Source organism: Artemia franciscana, chromosome 11 (assembly GCF_032884065.1).
Source record: "Artemia franciscana chromosome 11, ASM3288406v1, whole genome shotgun sequence".
Classification (NCBI taxonomy): domain Eukaryota; kingdom Metazoa; phylum Arthropoda; class Branchiopoda; order Anostraca; family Artemiidae; genus Artemia; species Artemia franciscana.
The window spans coordinates 17,276,571-17,300,704 of NC_088873.1; the positions used below are offsets into that span (position 1 = coordinate 17,276,571).

Consider the following 24,134-nt stretch of genomic DNA (forward strand, 5'->3'; position numbering starts at 1 on the left):
GTTATTTCTAAAAAGTCAGGATTTTTGTGGTTGTTTTGCTTCAGAACATAACACCTGTTATTTTTGCGATATATGGTATTATATATATATTTGCGATATATATTTGCGATATATTGCGATAATTGTAAGAACATTTGAAAGAGCTTTTTCAGTAAGCGGCCGCCGTCCAAATAATTTATTTATCCATCTTATCAAACGTTCTTAATTAAAAGTTTTTTTAATTGCAAGTTGTCGCTCCTTGCAGTTAAAAAAAACTTCTTTTTTTATTTAATTTCTGAACGTTTTTGAATTAATGCATCTTTTAATTCTGGCTCACCGCACATGAATAATTAAAACAAAATTTGCATATTATTATATTTTTTTGGCTAAATGGCTTTCACATAGGTTTGATCGGACGATTTTGATAAAAAAAAGGGGTTGGGGAGGAGGCCTAGTTGCCCTCCAATTTTTGGTTACTTAAAAAGGCAACTAGAACTTTTTATGTTTTTACGAACGTTCTTATTAGTAATAAATATTCATTACTTACGAATTAGCTTACGTATCGAACTTCTATATTTGTGTATTTTTATTATATATATGAGGGGGTTTGCCCCCTCGTCAATATCTCGCTCTTTACACTAAAGCTTGAATTTTGTCCCAATTCTTTGAGAATAACCCCTGAGTCAAAAAGGCCATAGAATAAATAGTTGAAATTACAGAAAATACTTTAGCGTAAAGAGCGAGGTATTTCGGAGGAGACGAACCCCTATATACGTAGTAATTTCTGCTAGTTTTAGGTTTTAATGCTGCTCCTTACTTCCAGCTGAAAAAACTTTTTTTATATTTATTTTCTCGTTGTTTTTTTTTTTTTTTTAATAATGCTAGAAAATCCTGCAGCCCCTTCATAGAAATTATCTTCCCTCATGAGGAATTCCTCCATGAAAAGATACTCCCATGTAACCCCCTCCCCCCGACTCCCGATCCCTCAACGCGAAAAAGTCTCCCTGGAAACGTCTGTACACTTCTAAATAACCATTACTATATGTAAACAATGGACAAAGTTTTTAACTTGCAGACCCTCCCCCGGGGACTTTTTTCCCAGGGGTGAACGTATTGACCCAGTGGTCCTAGGATGTCGCGAGAGGGCTCATTCTAACGAAACTTAAAAGCTTTAGTGCCCTTTTTAAGTGACCAAAAACGTTGGAGGGCACCAAGGACCCCTCCCACACTCATTTTTCCCAAAGTCACCAGATCAAAATTTTGAGATAGCCGTTTTGTTCAGCATAGTCGAAAAACCTAATAACTATGTCTTTAGGGACGACTTAATCCCCCACAGTCCCCGGGGGAGGGGCTGCAAGTTACAAACTTTGACCATTGTTTACATATAGTAACGGTTATTGGGAAGTGTACAGACGTTTTCAGGGAGACTTTTTCGCTGTGGTGGGGGGAGGGCTACGTGGGAGTATTTTTCCATGGAGGAATTTATCATGAGGGAAAAGAATTTCCATGAAGGGGGCGCAGGATGTTCTAGCATTATTTAAACAAACAAAAATGAGAAAACTAATAAAAAGAAAAATTTCAACAAGTAAGGCGCAGAATTAAAACTTAAAACGAACAGAAATTATTACGTATATAAGGGGGTTCGTCTCCTCTTCAATACCTTGCTCTTTATGCTAAAGTATTTTTAGTAATGTCAACTATTTATTCTACGGCCTTTGTGATCCAGGGGCCATTCTTAAAGAATTGGGACAAAATTCAAGCTTTAGTGTAAAGAGCGAGGTATTGATGAGGAGGCAAACACCCTCATATATGTAATAAAAATATACAAATATAGAAATTTGTTATGTAAGTTAATCCACAATTAATGCATATTTATTACTAATAAAAACGTTCGTAAAAAATAAAAAGTTCTGGTTGCCTTTTTAAGTAACCAAAAATTGGAGGGCAACTAGGCCTCCTCCCCCTACCCCTTTTTTATCAAAATCATCCGATCAAGACTATGAGAAAGCCATTTAGCCAAAAAAATAATATGCAAATTTCGTTTTAATTATTCATGTACGGTGAGCTAAAACCAAAACATGCATTAATTTAAAAACGTTCAGAAATTAAATATAAAAAAAACAAGCTTTTTCAACTGAAAGTAAGGAGCGACATTAAAACTTAAAACGAACAGAAATTATTCCATGTATGAAAGGGGTTGTCCTCTCCTCAACGCCTCCCTCTTTACGCTAAGTTTTTTTATTGTTTTAAAAAGTAGAGTTATGAGAAAGAGTCAAACTTTAGCGTAAAGAGCGAGGCGTCGAGGAGGGGACAACCCCTCTCATATACGGTGTAATTTCTGTTCGTTTTGAGTTTTAATGTTGCTCCTTACTTTCAGTTGAAATAACTTGCGTTTTTTTTTATTTAATATCATCTAGGACCAATTGTAAGGAAATATCTTGCATTTCTCTAAGCCTTTTGCCCCAGTCACATTAGAGTCAAACTTGTGGCTTAAATTAAAGGTACGCGCGATTACAGCGCCGATTGTGTATCTAGCATGTAATTAGGTGGGTTTAGGAATGTTCAACTTTCAAGCTTAAACTTAATGATTTAGTTAAACCTAATGTTCAAGTTTTAGAGCGAATATTTAAGGCGCATTTTCATTAAATTAGAAAGGCTGGAAGCTCATAACAGAATCTTTTCATATATTTATGATGAATTTGTCGTAAGGCGCGAAGCTATAGTGTTATTGGACTATAGTTGGGTGTAATTTTGCATAATTGGGTTGGGAAAGTTGACTGCTTTTGGCCAATTTTGGCTGCTGTAGTACAAGTTTGAAGTTTAAACCAAGGAAACAATATCATAATTTTTGGCTTTTTTCAACAGGTCTGACTATATTGTACCGGTGACATTAGAGCCTAAGACGATCAATGAATGTAAGGAGGGGTGGTGGTAACCATACATGGAACATGCTACCCAAAACAGCGAGATGTGTGTATTTTTGGTGGCCTATCCGTAGAGCAGGGCATTGTTTAATGGCTAACTAAATATAGCGTTTAGGTTGCATTGACGGCTATTGGCGACAGTAAAACAAAAATGTCCAGGCCAATTAATACTGAAAATAATAATGAAAGTTGTTTGTCACAAATTAAAATTGAATCAATTAAGAATTAAGTTGGTGGACTGTGATGAAAAGTTAACTGATAGACTTTTTGAGTTACCCGTATTCAAGGACTATCTACCATAGTTCTGTCCTAGGATGGATGGATGATAGACTATCAAAAAGTGAAATGGCATACTTTTTATACAATTCTGAAAAGGCTTATGCCAGCTTAGCCTCTCACTATGACTATCTGTCTTGGCATTTCCTACAATTAGCCGTGGCTCTCAACTTCTTCCTCACTTGATTTTAATTAAAAAATCAACGGACTTTAAAAATCAGCGGAAATTAATTTTAGAAAATTAGAAGAATATCAATCTTTCCAGCAAAAAAAGGTTGAATTGTTTTATAGTAAAGCTCAACTATCCCAGCACTCAGCCACTGCATTTCAATCCAAAAAGTTAAATCAAACATAACTCAAAGCCATAAATTTCTACGTTTCAAATTTATTCAAAGACAATCTAAATCAGGATAATTCTACCCAGACAAATTTCTAACGACAAAAATAATTCAGTTCCTCTAAATGTAACTCAGCCAAGCTCAACTCTCATGTACTCTAGATAATCATAATTAAACTTGATGCTAAATTAAGCATAGGCTTATTATTATGAGTCAATGAACTCAATTCACACAAAACTTGTCCGTGCAAAAACTAAACAGCAAAGGAGTTTTTTTTTGCGAAGAGTACAATCTGTGGGATTTGCTGAAATTTTCTTTTGCCATCCTTTCGTACATTTTGTGCTGGTTGAGTTTCACATTGGTTGATTACTGAGGTAGTTTTAGTGTTACTGGTATAAATTTTGCGGTTAACTTATAGCAAAAAATATGACTGGCTATCGTATAAAGTGAATATACCACTCGATGCATTTTTTTATGCTCTTTACAGATATAATAATCGCTTCTACCGGAAATTCAGATTTAAGCACTTTTTGAGCTCTTCAAAATGACAAATTTTCAATTAGAATATGACTTATCGGTCATTTTCCGTAAAATAATACTATGTTTTCTCAGCGCCATCTTTTCCATCGAAAAAATAATGCTACATTTTCTCAGTGCTAAAATTATTTATTACAAGGTTAGGTTAGGTTAAAAAATGCTCAAATCTGAATTTCCAGTAGATGCGATTATTATAATCGTAAAAAGCAGAAAAAAGGCATCGAGTGATATATTCACTATATACAAAAGCCAATTATACTGTTTGCTATAAAGCAATTTTGCTAGAGTGTTGACCCTTAAGAGTATTAAATAAAAAAGAAACAAGATTTTTTTTAACTGAAAGTAAGGAGCGACATTAAAACTTAAAACGAACAGGAATTAATATGTATATGAAAGGGGTTGTTCCCTCTGCAACGCCCTGTTCTTTACGCTAAAGTTTGACTCTTTCTCTCAACTATAATTTTTGAAACAGAAGAAATAATTTTAGTGTAAAGAGCGGGGCGTTGAGGAGGTAACAGCCCCTTTCATATACTTTGTTTTATATACTTCGTTTTCATATACTTTTCGTTTTCTGTTCGTTTTAAATTTTAATGTCGCTCCTTACTTTCAGATAAAAAATTGACCCTTAAGATTAAAGGTGAATGTTAAAACCTGATAAAAGAGGACTCTACACAATTCACCATAGTTTAATGCGACTTAACTGCTAGCACACCTAAAAAGTGCAGTATAGGTCATGAGAACTAGAATCCAAAGCAGCTTAATTTTGATCTTTTAAAATATGGATCTCAATTAAGGTCTATTTTCCTTGAATCGAAAATCTGTTAAAGTGGCAAGTTTCTAGTGTCTTGTTTTTTTTTGTTTTTTTTTTTTGTTTTTTTTTACAATGTAGTCAGAGCGAGAAAGTAGTAGGCCAAGATATACTTTTTATACGAGATATACACAAATATACTTTTTATGAATTTATGGTAGAAGTAATCCTTTTATCTTCAAATTCAAAAAGTGACTGAAATTTCCCACCAATTTACCTTACTTTTCATAACAGATTTTATCATTGAAAAATCTAGGTGTATTGGCTGCTCAGTGATGTAGAAATTTGTTCTTTTATTATTCTTCCCCCTCAACTTCCATTTATTCAGAGAAAATGCCAATCGTACTGTAAGAAAAAGCCAACCGGAAATGGCACTCTACTTTTCATCCTATCAAAACAAGAGAAAGTGTAGAATTGAACCCAGTTCACTAATTTTCCTGGAAAATATAGCCAAATTGCATGAAACAAAACAGCTCGAGTAGAAAGCGATGGTAGATAGACTTATATATTAACAAACGAACTGACATCTTTTTTACACAATCCTACTTAGGGATTATGCCAGATTGGCCTCTCACTCAATCGGACTATCTGTCTTGGCTTTTTCTACAATTAGCCATGGCTTGATGCCCACAGCCACTTAATTTTATTTCAAAATCAACGGAATTAAGAAAAAAATCAACGAAATTTTACCCTTTGTATGGGAGCAACCAACCAAATCTACTTTATATTGAAAAACATATGGCCCCCTATAACCAAACCCCCACCATAAGTATAACTGTTAACAAAACAGCCAAGATTTATGAATAGTGTGTGTTTTTTCTTTGACTTTAAATGAACACTTGTTGTTCAAAAGAGTGAAACTGCTATACCAAGTAATTTGTTCGGAAACCTTCATCAGAACCAAGTTGATGCATGGTGTAGTCTACTAGTATTATGTCTTTATTTATTTTGTAACATTTATCGTGAAGATAAGAATTATCATGTTTCATGCTTTCATCTTTTCTAATTTTAAAAGATTATGCCTTTTATTTTTACTCCAATTTGTCAGCCATGACAGTTTCCGTTTGAAAGCTGAACATTTCTCAACCCAACAAATTACGAACGTTATTTATAGTGTGATTCTAATTTTAATCCTTATTAAACTGAGCTCTGATAGGAGTTGAAATGGACTTAGATCTGCAAAAGAAGAAAGAAAATTGTCCTCGAGCTAGTTTAAGTTCGGCTCATTTCCTTAAATATTTCAAAGTATTTTCGCTTTTGTTTTAAGTAATACTTTCAATAAAAATTTAGAAACGTAGCTTCTGAGTCTATCTAGCTACACAGATCTTTATTATTTCTTTTACATTTCTTCTTTCTTTTCCAGATTTATTTGCAAGCTCGAATGACTTGGAAGGGCTCAAAATTTCTGCGACCTGTGTTTCAAGCCATAGCTTTGTTTCTATTTTGGTTCACTGCTTTGTCCAGAGTGTCAGATTATAAGCATCATTGGAGTGATGTTTTGGCTGGTGCTGCACTCGGAATTACCATTGCCACTTTAACTGTAAGAGATCCTTCTGTTTTGTGAGATTGACAACATGAAATTTTGCCATCCGTTTTTCCCTTACGTATCACTTTGTACTCTCTCTCTCTCTCTCTCTCTCTCTCTCTCTCTCTCTCTCTCTCTCTTTCTCCTCTCTCTCTCTCTCTCTCTCTCTCTCTCTCTCTCTCTCTCCTCTCTCTCGCTCTCTCTCTCTCTCTCTCTCTCTCTCTCTCTCTCTCTCTCTCTCTCTCTCTCTCTCTCTCTCTCTCTCTCTCTCTCTCTCTCTCTCTCTCTCTCTCTCTCTTTTCCGTCTCATTCTTTCAATCCCTTGTCTCTCTCTCTGTCCCCTGCTTGATCTTCTCCTTTATATATGAGGGTGCGGATTTTATGTCAATGAGAGTTTTCTAGCCCCTTGTTGTATCTCTCTTCTTCTTGAATTATATTTTGAAATATATTTTGATGAAATTTAAAATAAGAGAAAATGTACTGGTTTACTTTTTAGTTCCACTAAAGACACATCTAAACTTGTTCGTCAAATTTTCGACTCCTTAGTTTTGTTTAATGGTGTACTTAAAACGTATCTTTAAATAGCTTTATTTGCACAAATATTAGTTTAATTGTCTGAAAACATAATAAGTGGACAGTCCAAATATTTCTTGCGTTTAATATCTGTAAGTAAGTTAGCATGTATAATTTTCTCCTTAAGTTCCAGGGATTTAGGTTTTATTCCCTTCTAGTTACTTGTCTTTTTCAGGCTTTATACGTATCCCACCTTTTCAAATTCGTGCCTGAAGATAGATTATTAACTGGTGACACAAAAATGGACCAGCTTAACGGAATGAGGTCAGCAGCCACCAGTTCCGAATTTTCCCCTATGAAGTCAGTGATTGTAGACAATATTTTGTGACTTCAGCCGTTCTTTGTACGCCAACGTAAACCGGTGAATGGCCCAGTTATATTCTGAGGAATGATTATTGTTGATTATAATATGTATTTTATTGTCTTTACTAGCCCATCCGTGAAGTTAAACATGGCTTCTTTTTAAGTTTTGTTTCGGTAAGGATGGATGGGAAATTCAACGTATACTGCCGCAAAATGTACTTTTAGAATAGATTCCTTATAAAAATAATTTGTGTTGGAAATGTAGGTAAATATACCTGTTCCTTTCTTTTGTCACTATCAGTGGGTAAATAAACGTACAATTTATTTTTTCTGGTCAAAAAAGGAAAGTGCCTTATTAATTATTTCAATTTTTGTGTAACTACCACGTATAAGCTTTCTTCTTATTTTTTTTTGAAAAGAATAAGTAATTTTTTTAATCCATTTTTCTTCTTTTCTTATCTTTTCTAAATTAGAAATTTACATATTCCTATTGGAGCATAAATAATGAAATGGTATTTATAAAATAATATGTCGTGCAATCTGGCGTTGCTCTTCAGAACTAATTGATAAACCAGTAGACAAGGTTAGGCAGACATGGCCACCCATTAGCAGAGAAATTTAAAAGAGTGTAAGTGAACATAGGAACATATGTTGTTTGGCTATCCTCAAATCCTTTTCAATAATTTTTTTAACACCACTGCCAATCTATGACGCAAGAAAAATCCAAATTAAGAAAAAACAAAAAACCTAACCAACAAGGATGATTTTTAGCTAGTTATTAAAGAAAGTAAAGCAGAATGTATATATATATATATATATATATATATATATATATATATATATATATATATATATATATATATATATATATATAAACATGATAAACTAAGCTCAGAACGTCTGTTGACGGGCAGTGAAGAAGCCTAATTTTGGAAGAGTTCGTATATTGTACCATATTTGACAATATGCATTGATATCTCAATACAAATTTGGAATATAGAAATTGCCCACCTTTAATTTCCTCTAAGAAAAGTTTCAACCATTTTTACTATTGGTTTAATTTGATAATGCAAGTGCACCTGACAGTTTATCAGCTTTTGCTGGCACCATGAATATTTTTTCTCTTTTTATCATATTTTTCAGTAGGGTTTTTGAAGGGATATTGTTTGATGCATCATGTATATATTCGGCTTATGGCTAAAATATTTTAGATGTGCACTTTGACAACCTCTATGCTCAACATAGCTTATTATAATTAATTTAAATGAATTATTGTGCTCTATTCAACGTGGTTTTAACATAAAATATTTCTTGCCAAAAAAAAAAAAAAAAAAAAAAAAACTCCTTGGAACTTTTGAGACTAATGAAAAATGTTGTTAGCTTATCCTAATTGATAAATACAACAAGAATTCTCTATCAGTAAAAGGGCCGATTGCAGCTTAATAATCTTTGAAATACAGTATGAAAATAATACTAGCAGTAAGTTTCAGAAAACGCTTTGAAACATAATTCAATTATTTGATTCAGTATTGAATGCCAACAAAACAAAATTAAATTAATTAGAGCATGCACAATTGAACGCGTGTTCACGAAACTGTTGTTTTCACGAAGAAAGGCTAAAAGTATCAATTAAGGATTGAGTAGGTCAAAATACTCTTATTCTTTTCCCGCAAGATCAATTGAGACTTCGTTTGGTTTATTGTTTAATTTGGATTGGTTATCTAAACCAACTTAGTTTGATGAATTCGAATTAATTTCTGCTAAAAGAGGCTCTCCACCAATGGACGTTTAAAAAAAGTCAAGAAGGAATTATTACGGGCCTACAATTTAGATATTTAAATGACTATGTTTTTGAAAGCAGACAGGTCGAAACATCTTCTAAATATGGTGAAAACTGAAAAGTTTTAACCTATATGTGTCTTTGACGGATGTTATGTTCATTTTCATATGTCAATCATGCTAATCATGTCTATTTCTAACAGTCTAGTCACGCACTTTGCTTTGTTGAGAGATTTTTTTTATTTTTTGCGGAAAGTATGTAAAATTTATTATTTTTACCTACCAACAAGGTAAAGGGCAATAAACAGGGGGAGGGAGGAATTTGGTTCGTTCCTAGCTATCATTCAATCAGATGTCGTTTATGGTTGTTCTTTTAACATTGCCTAACTTTCATTTAATTTGAATGTTTTTGTTTCTTTTCAAGTTCACTGTTCCTTTTTAACAGTGCATAAAAAGAAAGGTCGTGTTTTTTCTAAACGCAATATTCCGGCCAGAAAATCAAATCTTTCAATTCTGATCCAGTACAGAACCAAACCAAATATTTGCCCATGTGGCAGTTTAATATTTTTTATTTAGTCTACGTAAAATTCGTTTACCGCAGAAAAATTCGACTTCTGTCAGAATTTAACTTAAGAGGTAAATTTTGTCCCAAATTCGTCGCTCAACCGGAAAAAGATAAATAATTTCAAGTAAAAGCAGTTAACCGACGTGGTTATGCAAATCCGGGCTGTCATGCTGGATTGAAAGCGAAACTCTTAAGTCTTCCGAAATTTTTTGGACAAGAATCCTTCGAAAATATATCTGAAAACAATACTAATAGTATATTTTAGCCATTGTGTGAGCAAGAAATAAAAAAGCACTATTTTATTGACCGGAAACGGAAATTTATCGAATTCGACCCGAACTTTTCTTCCGGTTACGTAAAACTCTGTTGCCGAATCAAAACTCAACTTTTGTTTGAAGTTGATCAGAATACATTCTGACTCGTTGATCATTCAACGTCTGACCTGGAAGTCAGAATACACTTTGATGATTTGTTTCTCTCTTTGCTTGAATAGATTCATTCATTAACCCAATCGGTTTTTTGTTTGTTTATTTTATTTATTCAGTTGTTTATTTGGGAGTTATTTAAGTTGTTCTGTTTTTCTTTTTTATAGTATGCTGTAAATAGGTCTCCTTACTTGCTACGCTTTAATGTGCAGCTTAATTTTGCCATTAGGGATCTATATGTATTACTATTTCTTCTGGAATTTATAATTTATGTAGGATTGATGGTTTTTACGTGAAGTGAATTTGTGCTAGTGGTGGAACTGAAAAGCTGTAATAATTAAATTGTTAAAAAGAAGAAAAAAAGAATTTCTTTTTGATGCAAAATGGTAATGAAATACGCTATAAGTTTTTTTTTTTTTTTTTTTTTTTTTTTTTTTTTTTTTTTTTTTTTTTTTTTTTTTTTTTTTTTTTTTTTTTTTTTTTTTTAATTAACTTCAATGGAAATATCACAGCTTAGATACCAATATACAGTTATGAAAACTCGATTCATTTTTGGGACACAGTGCGCAGTAGCGATGCTAGCGGCTGGAGACAGGAAACTGGCAGCACAGCTTAGATACCAATATTGGTATCTAAGCTGTTTATGCAACAAAACTAAATTGTGTTCCCGCCTATGGTGTTATAGTATGATCTACGCGTCAGAGCGCGGGCTTTGCGGAGGCGCCAAGTTCAGAGCTCTGTACCAAAAGCTTCTGATAGGAAAGCTTCTCAATGGAAAGATAGGAGTTTTCGTAACTGTATATTGATATCTAAGCTGTGGGAAATATTGTTATGCATCTCTTTTAGGAAATAAAGTATATTTCACTTGAAAATATAATCTTTCACCAACAGTATGAAAGTTTTCACTGTAATTTTTTAATGTGGATGATGTTTTCCCTAGTATACCCTAATTTTAAGATCAATTAGTTTTTGTCTAATTTTGTTAAATATTATAGCAATTATATTTAAACAGCCTATTTCAAAAATCCCTATTTTAACCGGTGTTTCTGAAAAGAAGGAAGTAACGTAGTGGTACAGAATGATATATCCCTTTGGAACTTCATAAAAACTTTTCTATTCTATAACACTACTATCTTTCTTAGAAGTGTTAGTAAATATAAGCATTAGACAAAGCACAGTTTTATCTATTCCCATAAATTTCCAAATAACTTCATCGTTTTCTTCTTCTATAATCTCACTGTCCATAATGGATAAGACTGATAACCCCCACCCCTTCTATCCTGTGTGAACGACTAAAGTCAATTAAAATTATCAGATCTTTAATTTTGAGTGGAAATGTTAACCATTTTTAGGAAGAAATTCTAATTATAAACCTTTAATTCTTCCGAGCTTTCAGGCTGGCTCCTCTTCCTATGTAAAAACTTCTGTGGTTACGCATGAAATGAAAAATCATTTTGATATATATTGGGTTTTAATTTGTCATTAGTGGTGACAGTATTGCAATGTATAAGACATCTTACCTTCTTTTTTAAAATCGTATAATCTATTATTTGAGCTTTTAATGATTAGGACAAAAGGTTTGGGTAAGATAAGAATGGGAATTGGCCCTAGTTTAGAAGAAAAATGGCGAATGCTAGATTGTGTTAATTATTTTATTTTGTCTCCACTAGCGCCAGTTCCCACTCATAGAAGTTACTCATATTGTTTAGATAAAAATTTAATGGTCTTTGAATTTAATCTTTGTTTTAATCTTTGAATTTTCAGGTGATGTTTTCATTCGCCACTTTATTTTATCTTGCATTCCAGTGAGATACTTTAAGCTGAATTGTAGTGCAATTTTCCAGATTTTATCATCTAATCTTTATTAATATATATTTAAAGTATGCCTATTTAGTATTACTTTTAATTTATTCGGAAGTAACCTGCTTCGCGCGTTCTTAATGTGCACAGTATCTAGGCTGGTAAGTATGAGACTTATCTTGATTGTTTTGATCAAAATAAATAACAGACAATAATCGAAAGATTTAAAAGGTATGTGCTTAAAAAAAATCAAAAGTTCTGGTGCAAGACAAAGGGAGGCGAGAGGAAGTTGTTGTAGATGGGGGGAGAGGGTCGAGCCAAATTTCAGACACATATTCTCACGATTGACAGAAAGAGGATCAAGTTTAACTACTTTTAGAGAAAAAAAGTTAGGACATGGGGAAGCTCCGTAGATGATTCATAGTTATCACTTCTGAACCCGTTCAGTTTCATTACTTTCTTCTTTTATCTCAGCGAAATGTCAAACATGACATGGATGTTATAGTAGTAGGCAAATGAAAATGAAGACCAGTTTTATTGTCCCTGTGGAAACCAGAATTGCATTCGGGTTTCAAGCATTTGGTTAGCACCGTTTGTCTTGCTTATCACCAATCTTGTATTTTCATGCCAATTTGGATGAGAAGAGATCACTAGCCCTAGCAAGGTAGGGCTTTTTGCTTAGGCTTTGGTCTATAGGCGGTGAAAGTTCATAGTAGAAGTTCACAATTAGGCTTTTTGTAAGAAAAGAAATATATATACTGAACATAGATCTTTTCCAGTTCAGCGACTTCAGAGGTAACTTGCTTTTGTAATTGTAAGTGTGGCTTTTACCTACTCCATATACTAACTCAGCTAGAGAAATATCATCTAAATACTTCCATCGTTCGTCCTGCTCTAGAGGTACTTCATTAATCCTGAGGATGAAGCATAACAGTTCCTTGTTGGACGCCACAGAAAACCAAAAATGCGTACCTTGGTCAACTCAATTATACAAAATTGAACTTCTACAGTTCCTGCAATCCGCCAAAATAAAGCAATTAACTTCATACGTAAAATATTACAATGGGCAAAATATTTTAGTAGTAGTTTTAAATCTTATTCAACTTCAACTTTTTCTTTATTCAACTTAAAAAATACATAAACAATATTATGCCCAACAGAGAACAGAGCTCGTAAGGCTGGGACAGTGCAAAAACATCGGGCAGGAGGGGCGTGGGAGGCCATCTCAGACACAGGGACACAAAAACTTATGAACATAATTTATAACCGGTTGAACGTTAGATGCCGTTTGATTGCTCGCATTCAGTTTTATCTATCTACCGACTTACATTTCAAAATTTGTTTTGCGATTTTCGTCATCATAAATTTCCAACACAGAAAGATTCGAACATGAGAATATCTTCCTATGATTTAAGCGATTTTCGATGACACTAAAAAAAAGTTTTAGCAATATCAGGATTCTGGGTCGGAGAATAGAAAGGTGTGAAAGTAGTTTAGGTTACATCTATAGGCTTTTCGTAAATCGCGTTTCATAGGGAAGATAAATCTTATGTTCAACTCAGCTTATTTTAATTAGAAGGTGGAACTCTTTGTACTAGCTGATTGGCGCATTATATTCAAAATAAGCTCAATTAAATCTTAAACTATACAAAAGGTATGCGAAATTTAGGGTTTTGACAAGTACGCATGCAAAACGCTAAAAAGTCTTTTGTATATTTTTTCTTTAAATAAAAAATTAAATGTAAAGTGCTAAAAAGTCTTTTTTATTTTTTCTTTAAGCTACTCTCCAAGATTTTAACCTGTGTTTGTCAATCTTCAGTACTGAAATAATCCGATATTTCATAATCTTTGGAAGTTCACAGAACATTTGTGGCCCAGGATTCAAACACAGGTAAATCTGGCCATTCATAGCAAACTAATACTTTAGATTTTACTTTCTTTTATGCAAATTTACTCTATATGATAAAAAGGAACTCTGTGCTATTCAAAGCGAAGACACATCGAGGTAAACATCATTCTATTTAAACAATTATTTCAATTTTCATTGCAATGAAGTAAAAATAAAGTAAAGTCTTGGGGTTTTTTTTTGCTTCATTCAAGTTGACTTATGAGGTACATCATTGACTGAAGAGTAGAGGCAGTACAAGTGAGGAGCTTGGATGAGCAGGAAATTCGTTAAACGAAGGATGAGTAAAAAAGAGAAATGAGTAAAGAGTTCCATTTCTTTTAAAACGTGAAAACAGGAGAGAAATAGTATATCAAAAACTGTACGGAGCAAAAAAAAGAAAACTTTTTTTTTAATTCAACAAAGTCCAAAGTCTCGCTCGAATAATTTAGTAAAAATTAGAATTCTAACTTTTTCATTGTATCTAAATTATGAAACTAATGAACAAACAAAACAGGAAATACCCATCATATACTGCTTCACCTTAAACTAGATTAAGTTACGAAACTAGGTCACTAATTTATAGTAACTTTCTCTCTATCTAAATATTTGATCTTAAACCTTAGATGATTAAAAGCTGATTAAATCTTATCTAAATGTGTTCTGACCTATATAATGAAAAAAAAATATTAATATAATGAACAAAATAACAGTCAGTAAAAAATATCTTTGTTATTTCGTTTTAAAGTTGCTGTGTTATTTACAGTAAGCGAGAGTTGAGCACAAAATAAATTCTGAAAGTTTAACTTCTTTAGGCTATTTTATGTAACGGTTTATCTTTTTAGCGTTCTGAAAATTTGATTTTAGACCCCAAAGGTGCTATGCAGATACTGCTTATATTGCTACTACGCAAGCTAAGAGTATTAAAGTGAAGTTTGTAAGGAATATACAGGCAGATGTTGAACTAAATCAAAAACTGTATATGAGCACATAGATTTTCAAAAAGGTGACAAAGCAATATCTCAAGAACGACTTATATCTTATCTCCAGTGATTGGTAAGAAAAAGTGTCAGAAACATTTGATAATGTTCTTGCCATCTATTATTTTTATTTATGGCCATCGCCATAAACTTTTAAGGAAGAAATAGCGCAGGTCATATTAACGTTGGTGGCGAATTCTTCTGAAATTTTTATCGAACTTAATCATGGCAAAATCCAAGAATCATACTGCACACAATCAAAGTACGTACTCGAAGAATACAGAACTTCATTTTATAGTCAAGTTAAATTATGTAAATTGTTTACTTCTGGTATAGCTATTTGAAGAAGTTTTGATCAACAAAATCGGTAAAGTTCTAAATGAGGGACTTTTGGCTATGTTAGAAAGCAGCCTGTCTAATTCAGCAGCTGCAGTAGTCTATCGAGGCAATTCAATTTTGCCTCCTGGTCTCCTGAATTGTAATGTGTGGTCCATCCATTGAAGGGAAGTAAACCTACAGTTAACAACATAATTCAGTTAAGGTGAAAGTGAATATATACCTTGATGCCTTTTCATGTGTTCTTTCATAGTTGAGTAGGCTAACGCTATTTGATAGAAATTGTATCTTAGGCCTTAAAGAAATCCTTAGATTGGGTAAAATCCTAGTTTAGCTACTTTTGGCCTATGCAAGGAGTTAGGCTGGGAAAAAGAAACTTTCAGTGTATATATTTAGCAGTTTATTTATTGACCTACATATATAGTGAACTTTGGTAAGATTCTAGTTAATTGATTTCTTGCTATATCGGAAAGGGTTTAGTTTAGGAAAATGAAATTATCAGGGATGAATCTACATACTAAAGTTTTTCCTTGGAAGGTATTTTGAAGTACCCACCTCCACTCCTCTCTCTTGAGGGCCCTGACCTTTGAAAATATGTGTGTTCTGATATGGCTCAACATTCTACTCAAATAACAGAAATTAAATTTTCAGAACTAAAGGCAGAGAAAAAGCAACTGGTAACTGAAAATTAAGGTAAAATGTTGTTTTGTCAAAATGTCAATAGGTATAGAGCTGTCATGTAGGCAAATTTCAGGTCCCTCTAGAGGGAGAAGGAGTAGAGGTGGGTACTTTAAAAAACCTTCCTGGGACATACTTTAGCCTGTAGACCCATTCCTGAAAGTTTCATTTTCCTAACCTAAATCCTTTCCAAGATAGCAATAAGTTAATTAACTAGAATTTTACCAAGGTGGGTACCTTAAAATACCTTCCTGGGATATACTTTACCCTGTAGATACATTCCTTAAAGTTTCATTTGCCTAACCTAACCCCTTTCTGAGATAGCCAAAAGTCACTAAACTAGAATTTTACCATAATAATTGCTTTTATTGCAAATAAGGTTTTAAGTCCTTTTAGGACCCTTAAATATAATAATTTCCTTCTAGGCCTATATATTATGTATATAAAAATGGGCTATGACATTTGTAACAAACTTACTGTTTCTTTATGAATCTATTTTTTTAAAGTTGGATAATTTGCAAACATTGATCTGTCAAGATTAAGTTGGATAAAAAAAAATTAAAACAAATCTATCATACATTCTTCTTATTCTGTTAGGCTGGTTAAAAACTCATTTCACCAGAATTTCAAAAAATATCAAAGCTGACAGAAGAAACATGGCAGATAGAAAAATAGAGAAATTGTTTTGAATGTTCTATCTAACTTAATTGTGATAAACCAATATTTATGGATTATATAGGCTTATGTTTAAAAACTGGATTTGTAGTCTAATAGTAAGTTTAAAACCAATGTATTAAGCCTGTTTTATACCCTAAAACTAGAATTTTTTGGTTATTTTCAAGATTTCACAACAGGCTTAGATTTGAATTTGCAAGAGAAGCAATTATTATATTCTTCAAGAGCATAAAAAAAGGCATTGAATAGTATGTTAGGTACTTGTGTCTTTTAGCCACCACAATCAAGTTCTGTTGAGAAGTAAAGTTTGTTTAATGCTAATGAAATAACTGGTTTCTCAGACCATGGGGTGAAATACATTCAGTTTGTGATCTGTATAGATAGGAAATAGTGTCTTTATTGTGATCTGTGACATGTAATCTGTATTGATAGGAAATATTTGTCAGTATGTAATTTGGTAGATTCATTTGAAAAACTAAAAAACATAAATATCTCAGAGAATACAATTATCAGTAGCTTTGATATTGTGTCTATGTATACAAATATTGATGTAGCAGTATCTAAGCAATTATTAGAAAGTAAAATAAATGAAAATTATGATTTAATGGAAGTTTCAGCAACAGGATTAGATTTCCAATTCTGTAATTCTTTCTATCAACAAATAAATGGCTTACCCCTGTGTGTGTCTCTCCTGGTTACTGGTGAATATTTATTTAGAGCACATCAAAAATTGGGCATTAAATTTGTACTGTTTGAAACATATCTTTTGGGACATTACATGGATGATGTAATTTCGCTTGAAACTTTGGGTAAAATGAACTTAGGTTTTTTTTAGATCACTTTAATAAATATGATAGGAATTTACAGTTTACCTTAGAAATTGAAATTGGAAATTAAATCTCATTCCTAGATGTCCTAATTGTTTGTAGCTTAGATAAACTCAATTTTACTATTTACAGAAAACCAACACAAAACAATAGATACTTGCATTTTAAGTCAAACCACCCCTCACAAGTTAAAAGAGCTGTTGTAATATCTCTTAATGATAGTGTCTTAAACATTTGTTCTGATTCCTATATCACAGCAGAAACTAAACTTTATCAGGGACAAACTTTTTGGAAATGGATATTTTCTTTTATTTATCAATATTACAATTAACCATAGACTAAAAAGACCCTCCCATTAAATCAACAATAATTTATCCTTTGAGAATCCTGATAAGCCCCAAAACATAATTTACCTCCCATATATCCCAAAAATCACTAGGAATCTTAAAAAAGTATGGACACAAAATAATCTGTATGTTGTATTTATCAGTAATTTGAAAATCATAAATCTCCTAAATTATGGTAAAGATAAAACTCCAGTTACTTGCCAAAGAGGTGTCTATCAAAGACCATGTGACTGTGGCAAATTCTATGTAGAGAAAACTCACCAGAATTTCAAGAAACATTTACAACTTTTGGTAAGCTGGATGTAAATTTTTTGTATATTAATTATTTCTTTTTTTTTTGTGACAATTTACTGATGTGAGAACAATCATTTAGGGTTTAATTTTATTTGTGTCTAAAAAATTTTTGACCCAACAAAGATAAAAGACTTTAATTTATGTATTCATTTTTTCATGTTCAGTAGTTTACTGATGTGGAGATGTTCATTGCTCATATTCCTTTAACATGTCCAAATGGTAATTGGTGTCTTTCTCTGAAATATAATTGTTTACAAATGTGACTTTTAGACTAGAGAGAGAAAATAAGTTGCAGAGTCAAGTAATAACAATTGCAGAAGTGAAGAAAATAGAGCCCAGCAAAAACTCCCCCTCCCAAAAAATCCAGACAGCTTGGAACTTATACCCATAAGTTTTGGAGCCAATGGGGTCCTAATGGACAGTAAAAAAGAGGGAAAAACAAATTCTTGGTTCATCTCAGAATGGGGCCTGAAATGGGCCAAGAACTTTCTTTTTTTTTTCAAACAGCTTGAAGATTAAACCTGCAGGCCTCCAGGCCAATGGAGCCTAAAATTTTTTTTTTAGCCCAGAGACATTGCCTCTTCCAAAAATGTACCAGAAAGCTTTTTTTTTGCAATTGGCTTGTAACTTATATGTGAAAGTCCTTGGGCCAGTAGTATTCTCAAAATTTCAGAAACAGCTTAGGAGATCAGTCTGAAAGTTTCAGGGGGATTGGGGATTAAATGGACCTAAACCTTTGGTTTAGGGGCAGAAATAAAGATAAATCTAAAGACACTGCATACCCAGGCTATAAAAATAGCATGTATAAATATCTCAGGAATGGTGTGAGGTATATATTTGAAACTTAAAGATAGTACAGTGGGGCAGGGCAAGAAGACTTAAAAATTGTATGTTTTGAGAAAGTGGCTAGACATGTCTAAGCTGTCTAGACTTTTTGCAATATAAGCCTTTATGGAAATTAGAGTTTATTCATGTTTAACTAGCAGAGTGTATCATAAGACTCTATGAAGCACTAAGTTATGACCATTGTGCATCTGCAGTATCTTGGGGTATCGAGTTGAAACTTTCAGGAAGAGTTGGGGGCCAAGGATACCTCAAATTTTGTCTGGTGGGCTAGAGATTGTGATGTAAGATGTTTTTCTCCAATGTATCTAAACATTGTTGTACTGTATATAAGCTTCCAAGGGACCTATAATCTATTCACAGTTAAGTAGCTTGGTAAATCAATATAAAATATCTTTAATATCCCAGAATATCTTTAATATCCCAAGGAATGATTTGGGAGTTCAATAAGTTGAGTGTCATTATCTTATTTTGTTATTATTTTTACAATTTAAGGAAGAAAAAACCCATTAAAACTGTATTTTTCCTCTTCTATAAAGTTTGTAATTTTGCATTTGTTCTTTTATCCCATAAAATCAGATGAATGAGCCATGTTTTTAGTTCACAAATTTGAGGTAAATTTTACTGATCTCTTTTGTTTCAGGTAGAAAAGATCACCGCAATGGAATCAGGAGACCCAAGAGAAATGCAGGTGACTCCATGAAAGGAGTAAGAATATAACATCTAACATTTATATTTAAACACGTATACTATAGATTGATAGATAGTAATTGTAACAAAAGTCTCTCAGAGCAATGAAAAAAAAATATGGTCACACATAATAATAATTACCCCTTGCCTTAATGCTCAATCTTAAAAATCATCAGAATTTTTATTTAAAAAGATTTCCAAACCAATCCACTCCTCCATAAGACAGTGAAATTACCCTCCACTGAAATCTATTAGCTCCTTGTGTGTCCCCATAAATGTACAAGATCTTCCTCTTCTCATACAGAGCACTGATAAGGACCATTTTAATCCCATAATCTGACAATTCTATTAACAGAAAATAAAAGTAAAATGGATAGAATGTGCCTCCAAGAAAAGGCATCTCCATTTTGATATATGGTTTCAGTTGTCTGTTATTGTTTATACTTTTTTGGTACTATAAATTAATACCAAAAAATATTCTTTTTTGGTGTCAGTTCTATTGCTGCCAGAAAACTGTGATCAAAACCTTATTATGGAAATTTACATAGTCTTTGATAGGCCTATCAGATTTTAATCTTATTTTTGAACAATCGGACCTTCCCTAATGCTTTGACTGATCATATCAGGAATGTACTGCAAGTAATATCTGTGGCTGGCGGAATGTCACTTGGCTTGTACTGTTGACAATTGATGGTTTTTTTGTGTGTAAGATTCAGTAGCCCATTAAGTGTTTGATTTTTAATTTTTTATAACTCAGTTAGATACGTCTTTTTTTATACTGATTCTCTCGACCTTTTGTCATATTCCATCAAAGATTGCAATGCATTGATGGTGCAGTTAGCAAAACAATATCTGGAAAAATGGGGGAGTTTCTTTTCAACCTGTCTGTCAAACAACTTTCTCCATTGAATAGTGGTAATCCTTAAGGTAAATAGAACCCAGAAATTGACTTTCAGGATGTGTTTATTTGGCCGTGTGCTGTTATGAGCTTTTTATATTACTAGTAGTAGCCAAGATCCATAACGATAAAGGTTAGAGAGAATGAGTTGGTGTGGTTGATGGGAAATTCTTTTGGTTTTAACAACATAGAAAAAGTGTTATGGTTTGTAGAAATATAATTTTATAATGTAAGAGAGTAATCAGGTTACGATTCTCATGTTTCTGGAGATGTAGAGGCCATAAACTTTTTTTTCTGTTGGAGTTTCACTGTTTGTTTAGAGTGGATACTCTGTCATATACTCCTTTAGGTTCTGTTTATATAACCTTTTATGCATTTATTTGTTGTTTTTTTTTTCTGTGAACAGTAATGTGAAAGATCCATTTAAAAAGATTAGATCCAGATAAAGGCTATTTTTAAGATGAAAGGTTATAAAGTAAATCTGTTATTAAGAGCAGTAAACAGAATAAGTCTAGGCTGTAATAATTTGAAGTTTCTATGAAATGAAATAAGATATTTCCCGAGTACTTTAGCATTTCCAATACATTAATAAGAATTGCGGGAAAATTACAAACAAATATCAATAATTTCTTAAGTTCAAAAAAGAAATCACCATAAAATGAAGAATATCAAAGAAGCAAAAAAAACATCAATTTTAGCTATTACAAACAAAGACTTTATCTGCTTAATTATTGAACTTTATGTTTATTGTCAACCCTATGTAGGTCTGCATGCTTGTCATGGGATAAGATTTGTATTGAATTATTCACAACTATTGAATTTATGTTGAATTATCTTGTATGGGATGGATATATAGAATGATATCTAGAGTAGTAGCCTAGCATTCATAAGTATTACTAACACTTTCTTCACTTCCAAATATTTATTTTCAAAAGACTAATGCTACCTTTAAGAGAGCTGAATTCAGTTCTTATGTCAACATAGAAGAAAATAGAGCACAAACAATCAAGACAGCAGACAAATGTTAAAAAACAAAAGAAATCTATTAAATGTAAAAATGGTAAAAAAAAAATCACACAGATTCGTAAATGTGTCATGGAAAATTTCTTCTCTAAGAATTAATAATGAACTTCTTACAATTGATGGCAAAAAAGTGAGCTAGGAGCTCACTTATTCAATGTCTCAGTTGTGGTGTCTAGTTTGTTCCCCCTAAAAATAACCCCCCCCCCCCGCTCATATGTAGGATTGAGCAGCCACAAAGGAGGCATGACAAATGAAAATAATGAGGAATAAACCCCATTTTGGAATAGTCTACCTTTATTCGAAATACAGGCCTAATATGTGGAATAGTATGTCTTATAGCATTTTTACATTTTTAGTTTACTTCTTTTATCGCAAATCTGGAAAACTTTCTTTTCCCTGATCAATTTGAAACTTACAGTCGTATGTCCTTGGGCCAAGGGGGCTGATTAAAAAAAACATACAATGGATTTTTAAATTGGTACCTCCTCTAACAAAGAGGGACGATTTTTTTTTTTTTTTTTGATTGGCCTCAAAGTTATATGAGACTTCAGGCTAAGAAGACCCCAGTACAAAAGGAAGACTATTAAAAATATTGCTTCCCCTCAAAATAAAGCCCCAAAAAGGGCCCGAGAAGTACCAAAACGTCTTCCCGCCCACTTCAAATAGAAAGGGCTATCCTAGGAACCTGGGAAGAGGCTAATTTGATTTGGAATTGACAGCTCTAATGTCCTTTCTGAAGGCTGAAAGTTATTAGAGGATACTCAGCTTGCATCTGGTTCATTTTCTGCTACCCGGGCCTCCTTTAATCCCTATGATATCAAATACCAAAATTTTAAGATGTCTACGTATTTTGTCAAAAAACCTTAGAAGTATCTCATAAGTTTACCTTTAGGGTTGATACCACCCCTATAGCCCTAGCGTCAACCTTTATCTTATCCTGCTATGGTGTCTCAACCCGCTGTGCAAAAAGTGGGGTAGCGAAGTAGCAATGTTACTTGGCAGTTTTCATATTTGTTGGCAGTTTTCATATTTGTTGGCAGATTTTGTCTGAAAATACCATCTTTACATATAAAGATACTTTTTGCTCAAAGAAAAGCTGTCAAAACACTAGTTGTGTTGCAGAATTGTCGGCAGCTTTTGGAATTATGTTGAACTCTGCTACTGGTAGCTTTGGAACTTTTTCCATACCTAACCTCAACCTCTGGAAATATGATAAAAGAATTAAAGTAAAATAAAATTTTGAATATAAATTTTGAAATAAAACATCAGGTTGACTGCGGGTCACACTGCCGTGATCCGTGGGTCGTAGTTACCAATCCATGTCATACACCACTTACTCTGCCTATATTTTGGAATATAGATATAACAATCGAAATTTTTTTTCTCATTATTTTTTTTGTCATAATTCTTCTGTGGATGCTCAATTTTATATTTGGTATTTTCCAAGGTTGGAATAGACCTAGCACCCTCAATATCATAGAAGAGTAAAGCAAAAATTAAACAAGGTATAAGATAAGAAGTAGCACAAAGGAGGAAAAAAAATAGAAGAAAAGGGATATATGCAAACAACTGAAAAAGAGATGAAGGAGCCATAACTAATTCATTACCTATAACATGAATTATTAAGCTGCTTCCTGATAAAGGGAAAATCTCCTTTGAAATTTATCAATAACAGTATGGATCAGCTTTTAAATTGAAACTGCTGACAAGACTAAGCAGGGGAGATGGAATCCAGCAGGGTTGTGAAAAACACATGAATTTATCCTCAGTGTGGGTATTGAAAGGGATGGACTTAGCGAATCACAAGCAAATACTACCCTTCTATTCCTTTCTTTGAAGGCGACAAGGCCTACGGATTTATGGAGGAAGGATGGCGGGGGTTTTACTCTCTTTGCAAACGATTCTGTGTGGACACTTCCGAACCAATTCTATTTTGTTGCCTGAACTAGAATAGGTGCGTATTCTAATAGCGGCTTGACAAAGGATAATTTAACACAGAGAGAAAGTATTCCTGGGCAATTAAATTTGTCCAGAAATTTAAAATAGCACAGGTTTTGCAATATTTGAAACATGTATATCCCATTTAACGTTGTTAGAAATTATGCACCAAGAAGTATAGTCTGTTTCAATGACTTGTCAGGACTTTATACTTTTTTCTTTGCGTTTAATAGTGGTTTTAATTTTTAGGTTGACCGTAAATTCTTGCGAAATATGAAGAGATCAAAGAAGGGAAATCTAAGCAGAAATCAGCAGATCAAGGTTCATAAAAAACGTGTGGCAGAAAGAAGTGCAGCATAGACTTGCTTACCATGAATAAACTTGGTCAATCAAAATTTATTTTTTATTGTTTATAGACGAAAAGTTTATAGGACCCAAAATCTGTGTAGGTGTGTCTTCTAAAATCAAAAATACCCTGTGCACTGGTCCGTCCTATGCGGTCAGAGGGAAGGGGGGGAAGCAGGAACTTGGGGTTTCTTCCCTAGAGGACCTTGAAGAACAATCGCCTTCCCCTTTTATTTGACAGATGTGATAGTTTATATCTTTCACATCAGGAGTTAAAAGGGATAAAAAGTAAATGCTACTGGAAAACGTTCTGGAGTTGCTTAATTTTTCTTTTTTTGTAAGATCAGTTAGTTATTTTAGGATAACATATTTCTGTTGGTATCTTAACAACTAGTCTTTTACATACCATTATTTGAATGAAGGCTTATTGGCTGTCGATTTGTTTGCTGGTATGGATTTTTGGCAATCTGCAGGTTTCTTGCTATTAGTAATTAGTCTTAAAATCTTAATTACCTATAGACTTGTATTTGAGTAGAAAATGAT

General features: G+C 33.0%; 1 protein-coding gene and 1 long non-coding RNA gene across 3 annotated transcripts in view; both read left to right on the forward strand.

Annotated features, from left to right (window-relative positions):
• LOC136032900 (putative phosphatidate phosphatase) overlaps positions 1–11,921 on the forward strand; it is a 53,521-nt gene extending 41,600 nt beyond the window's left edge. For both annotated transcript variants that reach the window (XM_065713334.1, XM_065713333.1), the window contains exons 6-7: positions 6,226–6,402; positions 7,136–11,921. In XM_065713334.1, coding sequence (XP_065569406.1) covers positions 6,226–6,402; positions 7,136–7,288 — 330 coding nt within the window. In that variant the 3' untranslated portion in view covers positions 7,289–11,921. The remainder of the gene's footprint in view (positions 1–6,225; positions 6,403–7,135) is intronic.
• A 2,904-nt stretch (positions 11,922–14,825) lies between these two features.
• LOC136032901 (uncharacterized) lies at positions 14,826–23,641 on the forward strand. Its single transcript, XR_010618805.1, has 3 exons — positions 14,826–14,959; positions 19,341–19,405; positions 23,496–23,641. It is a non-coding gene; the product is annotated as an uncharacterized LOC136032901 (long non-coding RNA).
• Positions 23,642–24,134: the final 493 nt, after the last annotated feature.